The 17,242-nt window shown below is 41.5% G+C and overlaps 1 protein-coding gene across 3 annotated transcripts in view; it reads left to right on the top strand.

Annotated features, from left to right (window-relative positions):
* The window catches only part of LOC111866732 (sodium/potassium-transporting ATPase subunit alpha), a 338,583-nt gene that overhangs the window by 32,914 nt on the left and 288,427 nt on the right, over positions 1-17,242 (top strand). For 2 of the 3 annotated variants that reach the window (XM_023855937.1, XM_023855938.1), the window contains exon 1: positions 11,035-11,145. The exons of the other annotated variant lie outside the window; for it this stretch is intronic. In XM_023855937.1, coding sequence (XP_023711705.1) covers positions 11,050-11,145 — 96 coding nt within the window. In that variant the 5' untranslated portion in view covers positions 11,035-11,049. Of the gene's footprint in view, positions 1-11,034; positions 11,146-17,242 lie in introns of those variants that run through there. 3 annotated transcript variants of the gene reach the window in all.

Genomic DNA, 17,242 nt, shown 5'->3' on the forward strand with positions numbered 1-17,242 from the left:
TTTGTGTTTGCTCGGTTTCCTTTTCGACCCGAAAGATGGAGACACTACCTTCCTCCCAACTGTCGAATAACTTATGGAGGACTACACGGCGTCACATCTCAGAAGATGCTACCTGTCATAGTCACCGTTGTGAAACCTTGAAATCCGACATGGAATTTTGAAGTTTCAGATCCTGCAAGAAGCGTAACAACGCTTTAATGGAAACTAATGAATTTGTTGTGTTCCCGACGCTATGAACACAGACACTGCGTGTAGTCGGTAGTAATGGACCTTCCTTATAGCCTACTCTTAAACGTCTTTGTGCCAGTAATGGCCACATCATCTGTGACACGTTTCCTGGGTTCAGTGACGTCTGCATCGATTAAGACCCATGCTAATAGTTTTCGGTTGGCAATGCCTCCGTACTGTGGAAACAACTAAGTATGAACCGCGTACTGTAGGCATTTATCTTCCAGGAAGTTTCATTGTTTTCAGAAATTTCGGCCAGTGTAACTGTAGCCTTAACAGGACGCTCTGCCATAGTTTGCCATGTAGACGTAAGTAAATTGAAATGTGTTTTGAGACTAAATTGAACCCTGCATTGTGAATGAAGGAATAAGCTAGGGACAATAAAGATGAGTTAAAAATTAACTGTGTATGCATAATTAAAGCTATCATGGCCAGTTCATTCGTTCTTTAGATTTTGGTCCATATACGCCAGATTAATCCAGTCCACATAATCACACCATGCTTCTTTCAGATCCGTTTTAATATTGTGCTCTCTCCTGTATTTAGTATAATGACTAGGATACGAACTAGACGACCGAGAAATCGGAGTTTGATTCCGGCAGCGGAAAAGATTTTACTCTTTTTCATAACTTCCAGACCGACTAAGGGGCCCACTGAACCTTCCGGAGCTTCCTTCCTCGGGGGTAAAGGTGCCAGAGCGAACCTGCATCCAGTGCCTAAGTTAAGAATGTGCAGTCTTATACCCCCTTTCCCTCATACGTCTTTATGACGTGGTACTTAATTAAGCACAAGGATAATATTACCTCACCTGTGCTTAGATCCCCCAGAGGAACCTCAGTTTCAGGTATTCTAACTCATTTTCCATCTTTCCCATGCTTGCTATATGTTACTCCAATCTCGTCCTCCTCTACATGATGTTGTATTTGAGCGTCCTGCATCATTACGTGATCACTTTCAAAGGAGTCTTCAGTGCAGCTTCACAGATTATTGGTAAAATCACCTTTGAGTCCATACTTTCATGCAAATTGAAAGACATGTTTCGGCCACACAAGGTTATCTTCAGGTATGTACGATCATCTGCGTAAATTTGTGTTCTCTGTTGTACTATTGCATAGCCTGTGATTGCTGAATGTCCGAAAAGTTTGTTGTTTAAATCAAATTGGTTCCTGTCCACACACGCTGACCACCAGAGCACATATAACCGGGATACCATCCAAGAAATGCACATCACTGCGAAAAGGTGACTCAAGAAAAAATAACACCACTACATATAGTACATCAATTTATATAATTTTAAATTATTTTAAAATTATTTTATATATTACATTGTTTCTAAGCGAATCAGTTTGGTTTAAATATCAAATTTTCGGGCGTGCTTCCCTCACGGGCTATATAACACTACAATACAACCTACATGCAAATGACCATATGCATAACAGCAGCGTCCAGACCGACTCTGTGGCCCAACCAGTCTTCTACCTACCAAATGCCGGGTATAAAGCAGCCGGGACGTGAAGCTGACCACTCACGACCGCGAGGTTAAGAATACATGGAGTTATACCTCCATTTTCCCACGCGTAATTTACTAAACACAGGGCAACTTTACCGTACCCTCTGCGAGTGGAGGCCATCTCCATTTGTAGACTGAAGACACAGCGAGCAGCCGTGACGCAGGACCCACTGGAGATAGGAAATAGTTATTAAGAAGGGAAAAGAACAAAAAGGAACACAATATTGACACTGGTAGGATAATAAATTCAGGAAAGTTTTGCAGTTTTGGAAACTACTACTGTCACATACACTTTCCAAAGCACTGACTTAAGAATAATTTTGCCGGTCACGGTAGCCTAGCGGTCTAAGGCATGAACTGTCTTCGCTCGTTCGGAAGCCGGGATCGTGGGTTCGAGTCCAACACAAGGCCTTTGTGTGGTATGTGATTATTCTGTGTTTGTGCTGTCCTGTGTTTAGATAGAGGCCATGCAACGAGCTGATCACTTGTCCAAGGATCCCTACCCTCTGTAAAAGGACCAAAATAAGAAAACAAACTCGACACCGTAGGGTATAAGAGGAATGGATTAAATAAGGTTTATGTGCTAGATAGTCATATCCTTTTGTTCTGAGGAAAGGATACACAATAGAAATACATATGTTCAAACAACGTTCTCGGGAATGGACCTAATATGGGTGATTGACGTGTGGGGAGTTACGAAAACTATGTGATAAAGAAATTCTTTGTTTATAATCACCTAATATTGTTAGGATAATGGACTCTGTGATGTTAGGTTGTCTGTCCTGTTTCTGGGATAGGGAATCATTTCGGTGAAAAAAATCTCCTGAAAGTAATTCACATGTAACACCGAGAAGGAGCTAGTATGATATTAAAATAGCTCGTCGGTAGACAAATTATGAGGCTGTCAGATGGGTGAAACTGACTCAGGGTCGCGTCCAATGGCGGGTGCTATTAACAGAGGTGTTTAATCCCTCGAGTCCTGCTACGGAAATATTATAGTATCAAGAAGGTTACGGTGAGCTTGACGCGTGTTTTAATTGATAGACACAAGAAACACGTAGAGAATATTGGTGGGTAATACTTTAGAATGACATGAACTAGTTCACGATTGTGCTCAGTTCGATATTAGCAGTGTTTAAGATCTGAGCGTGAACGGAGTTCATGGAGGTAGGCCTAGGCCCACTGGGGCTGTAGTGCCAAGGAAAAAAAAAATATCTGAGCTTTACTACCAGAGATTTAGTCAAGTCGTGCTTTATTTCTGTTATTAGTTTATTAGGTGCATTATATTTATTATTCCATCATCATTTTACAGCATGTTCCTCTTCTGTATTACACTGGCTTAATGCGAGGGCATTTTGGGCATGCTGAACTATCTTAGTACATTCTCGCTGTACATTTCGCGAGTCAGTTACCTGATGGCCGCTCTATAGAAGCACTTACGTCGAGCTTGGATCTGGAGTGGGGACCGGGTGAATTCACTGTTGTGGCGAAATTCATTATTATTCTGCTACAGTGTGACTGTTCCCATTGGCTTCTCGCCAGACAGTACGGTTTAATAGCCGCCTGTGTGGGATGTTTCTCAACTTCACAAACCATTCGCTAAATCGCCCTGTGACGCATCGATATCACAAGCAGGATCGTGATCATGAATAGTGATGTTTTGGAACGAGACGGCCGTGGCCTACTTGACGATAATATGTCTGTTTTCAGTCCTTCTCTACGTAACAGTTCTAGCCACCGGTCAGCACCATGCACACCCTACACCAGAAGCAAAGCAAAATTTCACGTATTGACCAGCAAAAACAAGAGCTAAGTACCACAATACCGAAGATCTCAACAACAACAAAACAGCTCAGATTTTAATTTCGTAATTTAAATTTTAATTATAAACCATAATCTGAAGTGACTAACTACATGGAGCTGTGTCCTTCAGAAGCGCTAATTGATAAGCTACTAAAGAAATTCCTAGCATTTTATGGAACTCGAAGGTTCATTGCCGTGTTCACAAGAGCCCTCCACTGGCCCCTGTCTTAAACCAGATCAATTCAGTCTATACCACCCCTTCCTATTTCCCTAAGATCCATTTTAATATTATCTCATCTGCTTCAAAATCTTCGAAGTTGTCCTTTCCTTCATATTTCTTACCAAAACCCTGTAAGTATTTCTCTTCTCTTTCGTTCGTGTTACATGCCCTGCCCATAAAACACTCATTTAATTTCTTATCTAATAATATCTTAATTAAAATTATAATTTGACAAATATGTAGAGGGTAACAGCTCTTTTACTGTACAGACGTAGCTGATGATGGTTGAATGCTGACCGAAATATGCCATACCATCGTGATGCCAACATTGTGAATAGTTAAGTAAAATCACACAGTTCCAGAAGTTCTCTAAGAGCGTTGCATAGAGAAGGTCCTAGAAACGCAACTTTAAGTAAGCTGTAATCAAACAGGGTGCTTCAGTACACAAGTGCTCACTGTATTAGTCTGTGGAGATTTAAGAAACTCCATACTCGATCGAGGTTCGAACTCATAAGGGAAACAACATGGATTGGTAATTGGAATTATTGAACACTTATAAATTGTAACTACAAGTAATCATAACGCTCTCGCTAATTCACGTACTCTACTTCTTATTTTTTTTTTCATGGCACTACAGCCCCAGTGGGCCTAGGCCTACCTCCATGAACTTCTCTGCACTTCGGTTTTTCTAGATCTTACACATTCGGTAGGACTCCTTGGGCGGATGATCAGCTCGTCGCAAGGCCTCTACCTGTACACAAACACAGAAAAACGCACACACACAAACTAAACATCCATGCCCTGAGTGGGATTCGAACCCACGATCCAGGTTTCCAAGCGAGCGAAGACAGTACATGCCTTAGACCGCTCGGCTACCGTGACCGGCCTACTTCATATTACAACACATTAAATATTCTATGTTTTCACTAACCGTTGTTCGATAACGGATCCCAACAGTGCTCTCTTCTGCTTGCGTAGTTACCGGCTGGCGACTGTCTCACAACTATTTAAACTGTCAACTCTCAGCTGATGACTAAAACAGCCTCATGACGGCGACTAAGTCAATCAGTGAGAGTCAGAGTTTCTTTACGACTGGCGGTTTTCCGCCGGTCAGTTCGCCTTGGCGCCAAGCCCCTTGAGGTTCACGAAGAGAAGGTTTTTTTTTCCGCAACTGAACATTTGCGGTCATAGTGCTCCTGTAACATCCCTTCCTACGAGAGGATGGGTTTGTCTCTTATGAATATTCTTGGCCTTTCGTCAAGTGTTCGTATCGCACTATATCATGCTATTGAAAATTCTTCCATCTGCACTATATACAAGTCCTCTGTCAGTACAGGCTCTGCAGTGTAGATCATGCCTATCTTATTTGTCTTATGCGACTATTTTTTATTGCTAGTGGGGTGGGACTAAGTCCCTTGTACTGCGGCCACTTCTGGCCTATTGTACCAGCCCCAGATGATAGGTGAGGGTGATTTTGGAGCAATTGGTGGAATGAAGATTGGCAGGGGAAACCGAAGTACTCGGAGAAAACCTGCCCCAGATCCACTTTGTCCACCACAAATCCCACTTGACCAGACCCGGGATCGAACCCGGGCCGCCGCGGTGGGAAGGCAGCGACTAACCGCTTGAACTATGGAGCGGCCCGATACGACTACATTTTAATCAAAATTATATTACGACCAACAGTCAATCGGCCAGTCTGTCTTTGTGTCAAGCACCCATCAGAGGCCTCAGACCAGATTTTCATTGCTGTCAGACTATTGCGTGTTTTTTGAAGTATGGTGCGTTCTCTGACGAGAGAACGGGTCTGTCGTTCACAACTGCTGCTGGTCCTCGCCAACGCAGTCACTCTCTGGTCCGAGTCGCTTGGGACTCATGGCTGTATTTTACTGCCTCAGATTCGAGACTCCCCCAACCTGGAGCCCAGGTGCCTGTATTTATATCCCCCAGGAACAGGGTTGCCCAGTTGTACCCGCAGATATTGGGTTCCCTTTTCGTCACCTCCTACGTCTCGCAGGGCTACCGTGGAGGTATTCGACCCCGCCTCCACACGGGGTGACGAAGTTAAAAAGAAAGAGGGAGAAAATAAAAAAGTGGGGAGGTAGTGAGAGATACTACATGGGGGGGCAACAGGAAATTATATCTCCGGTTTTGAAGGTTCCCAGGCAGTGCCCGCTCGTCCTTCTAGTAGAGGTAATGCTTATAATCGGAATTAATTTTTTATGAAGTTGGAAGCTCTGCGTTGTAGTGAAATTTGATCTAAGTTTGGGAAAGCCATAATAGGGCAAAATGTTGTTACTATTGTGAGGGCTGTATGTGAAACAATCAGTGCAACATGGAATTTGGGTACCAACTCACCGTTTACTGTAGGATCGAGGAAAATCACGGAGAATCTTGAATGAGTTGACCGGTCGCAGGACCTTCCGGACGCAAACTGACATCTAGCCAGCAGATCCGGCATTAAATACGCGAATCCTAATATTAGTTCCTGTCTGTGCTGTTGCTTTATTTGAAAAAAGTTTACTCGTTTGCTTTTACGGATCTTTCTTTTCATGTGCATAATTCGGATGAGCATCAAGTAGCCCTGTATAACACGTGCAGAGAGAATACATGCCTGTACCCACATACATGCATGCAAACATATATAAATTAGTGATGATCGTCCTCACTTCGAGCTCTGAAAAATACTAGAGCCACTTAATACAGCATCCTGAAATTTGTGTAGTAATAGAAATTTGAAAAATATGGAGCTCTTATTCTAAAGTAAGGTAAAGGTAAAGCTATCCCTGTAACAGGCCGTGAAGGCCAATAGGGTTGTGAGACGTGGTAAGTTTGTCAGGCTTACACACCGGCCGCCCTTTACCCCCCAGGAAGATTCCTGGCACTCATTTCTGTTAGAGGCTGAGTCGACCTTAGGACCATAGTGCGGCTGGAAGGTTTAGGTCAATTAAAAAATCCACGTCATTGGGTCTCAAACCCACGACATTCCGGCTTGTAACGTAGTGCCTCAACCAACAACGCTACTGAGCCAATTCCTAAAACTTACATAATTTAGCAATGACGTTGAAAGGAGCTTATTCCTCCGAAACGTCGGTTTCAGCCTACAAGACTACATGTCCCAACGCAGAAGACCAAAATCCGAATTGTCAAATGAGGTTTTTATAAGTTGGGCATAAGACCTAGCGCGGTTTAGGGAACAAGAAGTGAGACAGAATTTTGATACAAAATATTAGTGATTGCTACAGAAATGAGATGTGGAGGGAGCCTTTGGTGAAACACACAATATGTGGCAGGCCAACTGGCATGTTGCCTAACTGCCAGTGGAATGTTAGTGTGGGTATTATGAGAAGAAAAACTATAATTGCATGAGGGGGCTTTGTATAATCTCCTTTTTGCCTTGGAGCTGAAAATTTTACACGTCCTTTAATTTGAAACATCCGCGTTACAGCCGCAAAATAATATAAAACTGCAACAAAAATTAACTTGTATCAAAGTTTACAGTTGGTAACCCTCGTTACTGTGTGCCTAACTACGGGCCAGATGATCGTAATTCGTTTTCCGTAATTTTTGTTTTGGCGCCGACTTCAGACAGCCTGAGGACCCATCCAGTCTCAGCCGTTAGCTTTATGTTATTGTTATGATATGGCACAGTGTGTGTACAGTCTTTTATTGCTTTCTTGACACAGTAGTCAGTATAATAATGTGACATGTAGACCTGTTGCTATGCAACGACTGTAAAATAAGCTTCTACACTACATCCGTTACTAAGTTACAGCGGAGCAAAGAAGTAGCAACAGAGAAACGGTGTTTTCTGTGCGATCCGTGCCGAGATTTTATAAGCAGGACAAATTATGATTATTAGTGTTGTTTGTTTGTTTGTTTACTTGTCTGCATTATTGTGTCATCCTCCAGTACTTGCCTGTAGTTTGTCTTTGACTTTATGTTGTGTTTGTCCATAATGAAATTACTTGTATCTACATTGTACTCTGTCTGTAATTGGCCTTGCGGCTGTTGACTCGGTACATAAATAATAAAGAATTGAATTGAATTATTATTATTATAATATGTATTACTATCTACCACGATATTTTTAGATAAACCAACACTGTGATAACATATAAATTAGGCCAAAAATTGTAAAGTTGTCCCTGTGTTTAACTAAATAAGCACTACGCCATGAAGGAGTATGGGGGAGTAGTTGTATAGATCCATATTTTCTTGACCTCGGCACTAGTTGGAGGTGAGTGGTCAGTTTCACCCCCCTGCCGCTTTACCCTCGGAAAGGAGCCTCCGGTACCCATTGTATGGGAAGTTGGTTGGGAACCAGAGCCCGTGTGGAAGACGTGGAGAAGAGAAAATTCTTGACCCTACCGTTACTCGAACTCCCGACCTCTCGGTCATCCAGCCTGTCGCTAAACCAACTACGCTATCCTGGCTCCTATAACTTGAGCCTAATATTGGTAAAATTTTCAACTGCAGACCATAAAAATATAATGGGAGGGTGCGATGTGAATATGCAAATAGCTCATTTGTTTTACTCTCAAGTTGGTTATGAGCGCTGAGCAGAAACATTTGCTTTTTATTGAAGTGTTGGTTCATGAATATTTGATGCGTGACAAAATGAATGCTAAACAAGAGTCAATGAACACTGTCACTCTGTCCGTCGGCGGTTACAGATGGTAGGCTCATTAGTTGGGTATATCATTCTTTTGTTTGCATTATCTCTTTATTCATAGCTTTCTTCCTTTCTGTCTTCTGTCTTTTATTAATTATAGTAAAATTACTGTGTGCCGGTCACGATAGCCGAGCGGTCTATGGCATGTACCGTTTTCGCTCGCTTGGAAACCGGGATCGTGGGTTCGGATCTGTTTCCTGTGAGGTACGAACTGAATTCTTATATATTTTTCTTCTACACTGCCGGTCACAGCTACTCGAAAACTTACCAACGCTTTATGGAACCCGAAGGTTCGTTACTGTGTTCACAAAAGCCCTGCATTAGTCCTTATCCTGAGCCAGATAAATCCAGTCCGTACCACCCCATCCTGTTTCTCTAAGATCTATTTTAATATTACCCACCCACCTACATCTTTGTTTTCCTTAATGTCCTCTTTCCTTCTGGCTTTCCCACCAATATCCTATACACATTCCTGTTCTCCCCCATTCGTTCTACAAGTCCTGACCATTTAATCCTTGACTTGATTACTCTAATTTTGCCTGGTAATGAGTACAAGTTATGAAGCTCCTCATTTTGCAGTTTTCTCTGTCCTCCCGTCAATTCATCTCTTTTCGGGCCAAACGTTCTACTATGCATCGTGTTCCTCCCTTAATATCAGAGACCAAGTTTCACAACCATATAGAACAACAGGCAAAATTATGGTTTTGTATATTCTAATTTTTACGTTTTTAGACAGCAGACGAGAAGACAAAAGGCTCTGGACTGAATGGTAGCAAGCATTACCCGAAATCAGTCTCCTCTTAATTTCTTCCTGAATCAAATTTTGATTTGTGACCGTCGTTCCCAAATAGCCTCGTTTTATTAATGCAACCATTACGGTAGCCTAGTCCGCTCTCTCGGGCTTAATAACGTGTGTGACATGTGTGACCGCTGAGGACTTCATACTCGAATTTATAGCTCCCCCAACATGCGAGGTAAGACGTTGAGTTACGTGTTTGCTCTACCTTCCCTTCCAGTCAGGTAGCAAGCACAGTTTCCCCGGAGCACTCTCTGTTCACCGTGCATTGCCCCCACCTCCCCAACACCAAGGTGCGAATTCTGAGCAAGGGCTCACGGAGTAAATGAAACAACTGGCAAATGGATGCTTCAGATAGCATTAAAACGTGTTTCATTTACACTTAAGTTCTGTCTGCTGTGTAGATATTGAAGTAAATATGAAATTTTCACGTAGAAATAACTGGATACCTATAGTAGAAGTGTTTGTATTAAGTTACATCAAAATCTGCTAAAGAATGAAAGAGTATCGATAGTTCACGTAGCCTCTTGATTACGATGCCTCTCGAGATGAAACTAAACTATAATTAAGACATGGAGATAAAAAATCTAATATGCGATTTTCAGTTTCTTTTATGCGTTCCTAAAATGCTAGTAGCTTACGTTGTTCCCAAATATCTTTGAAAGGAGATGTCAGAATCCCCCGCCCAGTTCCTGCAAATCATTCTACGCGCCGAATCTCTCTTTCATACACGAAAAGAAGAAGCTTTGTTTCGTAGACAGTCGTCTTTCCTGTACGGATAAAAGGCAGTTTAGAAGGCACTGAGTCTTACCTCCATTTCTCTACATATGTTCCAAGCACAGCGAAGCTCAGAATTATATGATATTGTGACAGTTCGTTGTGTAAATTTTCATAGCGAGAAAGAACCGAAGTTTGAAAATTGTGTCTTAAAACATGAGTTGCCGTTTAAACAGTGTAATGACAACTCAGAATACGAGTAATAAAGACCTGGACTTGAGTTCCGTTTTGAAACATGTATCCAATCATGCAGTTCTTCAAGAAAGAAAGAGGTCGATGGAATAGAATTTGAAAATGACGCGTGTGGAGTTGTGTAAAACAGTGATTTTAGAGTGCCTGATATAATTCTTTCGCCATCAGTTTTCCATATTTTTTGTGTTTCCTGTTTTAATTGTGGTGTGAGTTCTCTGAAAGTTTCTGTTGACAAGAAAAAAGTTGGTGTTAATGTGCACTTTGCGCTTTTGATGGATGTGATTCGACATATTTATAAAACGTAGCAGTGAAATCTGCCAGTGTAAACCAAGAGAAAGATTTTCATAAGTTATGGTATGAATGCAAAAGGTAAGATAGTTGACTGCAAGCTAGGTGTATAAATTATGCCTTGGAAAGGGAGTATAAGGAGGCAGTAGTGGCTCTTCTGAAGGATACCAGGCCTATATCAGAATTTGCCTTCATGGACAGAATTGTAGGACTACTAACAAGTCGACAGCTGTGTTTGAAATCAGGTGACAGGAACAGTTTATTGGTTGTATGACTAGACATTACTTCAAACTGTACCCTGTGAACAAACTTATGAATGTTCTTGAGGTTATGTGTGTTAAAGCAACACTTCAGACAATGCACAAGAAGCTGTGACTAAAAATAGTGTATGACATCCTTAGTGAAACCAACTTTTGCCACAGCAGGCAAGACCCTGATAAAATTACATGGAAGCACAGCTTAAGAACAGTGTCTTTTTCATCTCTGGCAAAGAATTTAATGTCTTCTGTGTCCAGTAGTGAATAATTGGTTTTATATCAGCCGCCTTCAGTCTGCAGAACATGCTGAAAAAGGAAGAAGAATTACAAGATAAAGAAGTTGGGTGTGGCCAAAACCTGAAGTTTTCACCAACTGTCAACATGATGACACAGTACAAGGTAGAGAATTTCAAGCCAGTATTTTTAGCAAACTACAATTTGACACATCTGATGTACATTTTTGTACGTTTTCACAATATGGTGCTCATTAACTAATGCCTCTATTCCTTACACCTTGATGTAACTACACGATTTCTAGACAGATTACTGTAGCTTTAGACCCAACTAGCAAAGTTAAAACAAGTAGCCTTTATCTTTTGTCACTTTGTATTTCTTCAGCAAATCCCACTTAGATGTCAGATTATTTTTTCCCCAGCATTGTATGGAACCCGAAGGTTCATTACCGTGTTCACAAGAGCCCTCCACTGGTCCCTATCCTGAGCCAGATCAGTCCAATCCATACCATCCCATCTTAGCTCTCTAAGATCAATTTTAATATTGTCCACCCACCTACTCTTTGGTCTTCCCAGTGTTCTCTTTCCTTCTGGCTTTCCCACCAATATTCTACATGCATTCCTCGTATCCCTCACTCGTGCTATATGCCCTGCCCACCTCCTTGACTTGATCATTCTAATTTTACTTGGAGGAGAGTACAAGTTATGAAACTTCTCATTGTGCAGTTTTCTCCAACCTCCTGTCAATTCATCTATCTTCAGTCCAAATATTCTCCACAACACCCTGTTCTCAAACAACCTCACTCTATGTTCCTCCCTTAATGTCAGAGACCAAACTTCACACCCATACAGAACCACAGGAAAATTATAGTTTTTTATATTCTAATTTTTATGTTTTTGGACAACAGACGAGAAGACAAAAGGTTCTGGTCTGAATAGAAGCATTGCCCAAGTTCAATCTCCTCTTAATTTCCTCCTGAATCAGATTTCGATCTGTTATCGTTGATCCCAAATATCTGAACTGTGCCACATTTTCAAAACATCTGTTTCCTATCTTTATGTCATGATTTTGCCCTGCATTTTGGTGATGAGACAGCAACATATACTTAGTTTTCTCTGTGTTTACTTCTAGACCAACCTCCTTACTTGCGTCAGTTAAAGTTTGTATGTTTTTCTTTATGGTATCTACATTATCACCCAGTAGAGTCACATCATCAGCATAGGCCAACAGCTGATGTGTCCCGTTTAATTTCAGTCCCACCTGGTTTCCCCGGACCTTCCTAATGGCATATTCTAAAGCAAAGTTGAAAAGGAGTCGCGATAAAGCATCTCCTTGTCTTAGGCCATTCTAGATAAGAAATTTATCAGACAAATGTTTACCTATACGGACTTTACTATACGTTTCGTTTAAACACATTTTAATCAGCTTAACTAGTTTCATGGGTATCCCAAACTCAGTCAGAATATTGTACAATACTTCCCTCCTAACTGAATCATAGGCTTTACTTTTATTGCATTTGTATTTGTCCTAAGAAGCATTAGGAGCATGAAGTTTAAAGAACTTTTGGATGCTTGCTAAAGAAGTCAGGTATATTTTAATTGAACTGTAAAATTGCCCTTTTTCTGAAAACTTCTGTCTTCTGAGATATAGAGTCGTGAAATCCATTGAAAGTCAACCGACGTTATGGAGGGTCATATCGCCTCCATCTTCAGGACTGAAGAGCGAGTGAAGCAAGAAACATGCATGAAGCAGTCAGCAAGTTGAAATGTTATTTTCCTCCCAGACTTTGGTTGGCTTTCAACGGACTACGCGGCAATATACCCCAGAAAATAGAATTCGTCTCAGCTACAGCTGTGGAAACTGGAAATCCTACATACAGGTATTAAAGTGATGCGTTACGTCGAAATGCGCAATATTTTAGTCTGCTTATGGAGTTGTCCTTAAGAAGAGAATGTTTATACTCTTATGTGTTATAATTGCCACTATCAGTTCGACATGTCTGTTCTCGGATCTCAGATTCCAGTACTTTACCTTCCTCCAGCTTGGATGAATTCTACCTGAATTTGTACAGTAGCTTGCGATTTGTAACGCTTTAATGAGTGAAAAGGTGTTTCAAGGTCAACAGTGCTAACTACTCAGTGTGCCAACGTCATTAACTCTATGCACAGCGAAATTTGACAGTTACATTTATTTCTCAAGAATATCGTATGAGTTTCAAAGTAAGGCCTATGCAGATTCCCTTTTGAACTGTTAGCAAGTTCAGTTCATTATGACCTTATATGTACATTTTAATATTATTCATCCATTTGCACCTAGGTACTCCAAGTGATCTCTTTCCTAGAAACATTCCACCAATCATGTGCGCAATTCTCATTTCCCAGTGCGTGCTTCATTCTTAACCTTTCTCATACTGGTTAATATAATCACCCTAAAATAGGCGCTAAAGGTTACAAATTGTGAAATTCCGCGTTGTGTAATTTCCGGCATCTTTCTGTTACGTCATCTCCCTTAAGTCTTAATATTCGTCTGAAGACTTTGTTCTGAAAACACCCTCAAGCTATATTGTTCCTTCGGAATGACTTCTCTGTATGTGAGATTTTTACAACTGATTTCCAGTACCTGAAAACTGTAAAATATAACGCGAAATTTATAACATTCAACATTAGGATACTCAAAACACAAAAATGTTTACCTTTGTCGTGGTTCATTTAATGACACATTGACAATTGTGAGACATGGAGAAAACGAATTATGCTTATATGTTCACACATAAATCATTTCCAGAATGCAAGGAAGAAGAGTTCCGAGTAGAAATGTTAAAATTTCCCTTCCTGTTGTGTAGATTTTTAGTCCAACTGGTTTATTAATATTATTATTGTTTTGTTTTATTTTTATGGAAAATAAATCCCTTAAGTACAGGACTCTCTTTGCGTTTAAATTGTCAAATAATGGCGAAAATTAGCACTATGGCCTAGTCTCTAGTTGTCTACTTTTTTTTTTCCTTGGCACTACAGCCCCAGTGGGCCTAGGCCTACCTCCTTGAACTTCTCCGTTCACTTCGGTTTTTCTAGAGCTTAAACATTCGGTAGGACTCCTTGGGCGGGTGATCAGCTCGTTGCAAGGCCTCTACCTGTACACAAACACAGAAAAACGCACACACACAAACTAAACATCCATGCCCTGAGTGGGATTCGAACCCACGATCCCGGTTTCCAAGCGAGTGAAGACAGTACATGCCTTAGAATTGTGAATTGCGAGAAAGCGGGGAAGGGAAGTAAAGAAAGCTGCTTTCCCATGGAACCGTACTGTAGGTATTCTGACCCAGAATTTGGCGAAGGAAACTGAGGAAAACCGCAAATGTCGTGATCTGGAACATGCGATACCCGTGTCCAGATTCACTCGTGTAGTAATGTGTACACCACAAAGAAGCGCCCTTGCTGTGTGTTATGAATGCGGCACTGATGAGTTGCCTGTAGTTCCTCGCCCCTTGGGCAGAATGTCCGGTGAGTTAGCTTGCACTCGCTTGTGTAGACGAGCGGAGGAGTGAAATGTGTTCATCCCCATTCATGGCACGCACCAACTGACAGCTTTTGTGGACACAACGCGCAACAGCTGTCCTAAACCAGCCCCCGGCTTCCAGATTACTGTGCATAGAATGGCACTCAGAAAACGCTCTACGTAACTTTCCGACCTGTTTAAACACGAATATACTTAATTCCCTCTTTACCTTAGTCCTAGATGTCACTGGAGGCCTCCGCAGAAATGGCAACGTCAGTTTTCGTTACTTTTCATATCTACAAGTCACTTTTCCTGAAATGAATATTAGTTCAGAAGTGGGTGTCTGGATGTCTAAATCGAGGAAGAAAGTTGAACAGAAAGGATATGAAGGAAGGGAGACGCGAGCATTTTCTTCTGAAAAATTACTTATTTTATATACATTAATGTTTTTGCCTTTTTCTTTAATGAAACAGCGATATTATAGAATTAAAGAACGTATGAGAAAAATAAAGGCGAAAGGGAATAAGTATACTGGTAAGAGAGGAACAAGAAAAAGAGATTAAGAGAGAGAAGAAAGAAAGAGCTAAAGGAACAACGAATATAATGAAAAAGGCAAAAGAGAAGATAAATGAATTGCTAGTGGGCTAACTGATTTATGATCGATTGATTGATTCAGTGAGTGAGTGATTGATTGATTTCAGCAGATCTGACCTACTTATATCTCTTTATTAAAGCCCAAATATCATTTCCATAAGGTAATATATACTGCCAGTACTTCAGTAAATCTTATTTTATTTCTGATAGCAAAACGTTCGTGACAGCACCCTGTTTGATACACAAGTTGTGTATGAAGGAAGTCAGGACGGTGGGTGCTGCATATCAATTCATAATGAATGGACGGAAGTAGAGGCCTCCTGGAATACAAGGACTAGTAAAAAAAATCCAGGAAAAGAACTTGCTACAAGGGAATTCATTACATCTTATGGAGATTAAACGAATTTCCACAAGGAAATTTTTAGGTCAAATACAACATTTCAGTTGATGCCCCGCTCACCTTCTCGTGAGCGTCGGTGTTTACAAATATAATAGAATGAAAGAATCGTGATTTCGAGAGGTGAGGCACGGAAAGCGATTGTCGCCCAACAAGTTTAATATCAGGGACGGTTCAGCAAATTATTAGGAGGCTATTTTAGAAGAATCCGTACTGGAACCTTGAGATCGGACTGGGTGCAGAGGAAAGGAAGGAACACAGATAAGCCTTGCGGAAGCCAAGTTGCCGCATGTTACATACGAGACGAAGGATGAAAAGTTGGCATGACGTTTGTGATAATTGACTGTAGGAGGATTGGGCTAATGGCCACTAATGCGCATTGTGCAACCACATAGAACAAGCTGTAGTGGTGACTCATCCTCTGACTTTGTTACTGCTTGACGATTCTGTTGGATTGTTTTTACGTGTCTTGGTCTGGATTATTGTGGCCCCATTACGCGATGAAGGCCATGCATGGGGATATCAGATGAGCTGGAAGCTCTGTGGAGTCCACACAGTGTGCGGCACCGGTTAGCTCCTAACTACGTACGAGAACTCGAGTTCGGGCCGTTCATTGCGGTGGTAGTTAGCTTTTTGTTTTATTTTTTAGTTTCTTGGGTGGTGTGAGACTCAGTACACCTGGTACGTCGGCCACTAATTGGCCTACTCTACCAGCCCCGAATACTACTCGTACATGCTCATGAACGTGGAGCAATTTGTGGAATAATAATTGACAGGGGAAACCGAAGAACTCTGAGAAACCCTACCCCAATACCACTTTGTCCACCACAATTCCCACATGACCTGGCCTAGGATCGAACCCGGGCCGACGCGCTGGGAAGCCGGCGACTAACCGCTTGAGCTATGACGCGGCCTAGCTACATCTAAGAGAGGCAGTTAGAAGACTGAAGAAAACTACATTATAAGGAGCTTCATAATGTGCAATTTTTCTTCGTCTTCTACAGAAGTAGGCCCTTGGATCTGTACCGATTCAGAGCTAATTCTGTACTTAGAGACCGTTAGAGACTTACTTAGAGCTGACAGTCCGCCGACGCGGGGTAGGAGAAGTATTGGCAGTGGCGGGGAGGGTACTTCTACGGAAGTTGCGGCGGGTTATCACAGACTATGGGGAAGTAAGTACGTCACACGGTGGTTTCGGTAATTGGCTGTATTTTCTTCGGAGACGTTGGCTTGCCCACTGTTGCTACTGTGTATAAAAGACGGCCATACTTCTTCAAGTAATACGTACATTGCCCATGGTGAGTGTGCGTGTAACCATGTAGAGCAGCCCTGTCCAACGCGGCGCCCGTGGTATATTTTTCTGGCGCCCTCCGTAACCACATATAATTGAGCCGATTTTTAATATTAATTCAAATTTTAAGACGAGACATTTTTGAACGTCTGAGTACTGTTAAATATTTTCAAAAAATTTTATTATTATTGTTTATTCTTATTCTTCTTCTTCTTCTTATTATTATTATTATTAGTAGTAGTAGTAGTAGTAGTAGTGTGCGGTGGCGCCCGCACCTCCATAGGCATCAGTGAATTGTGCCCGAGTACATAAGAACGTTGGACAGCACTGATGTAGAGCACTGCACTTAGGAAATTCCTTACAGGGCAGCAAAGCCGAGACACAATCAGTAGTGGTGTTTGAACGTTTTAATAACAAGGAAGTGTTAATATTTCACAATATTTTGAATTGTACGTTTAAATAAAAACACAGATCATCCCCTG

The sequence above is a fragment of the Cryptotermes secundus genome, unplaced genomic scaffold (genome assembly GCF_002891405.2).
Source record: "Cryptotermes secundus unplaced genomic scaffold, Csec_1.0 scaffold213, whole genome shotgun sequence".
In the NCBI taxonomy this organism is placed as follows: Eukaryota; Metazoa; Arthropoda; class Insecta; order Blattodea; family Kalotermitidae; genus Cryptotermes; species Cryptotermes secundus.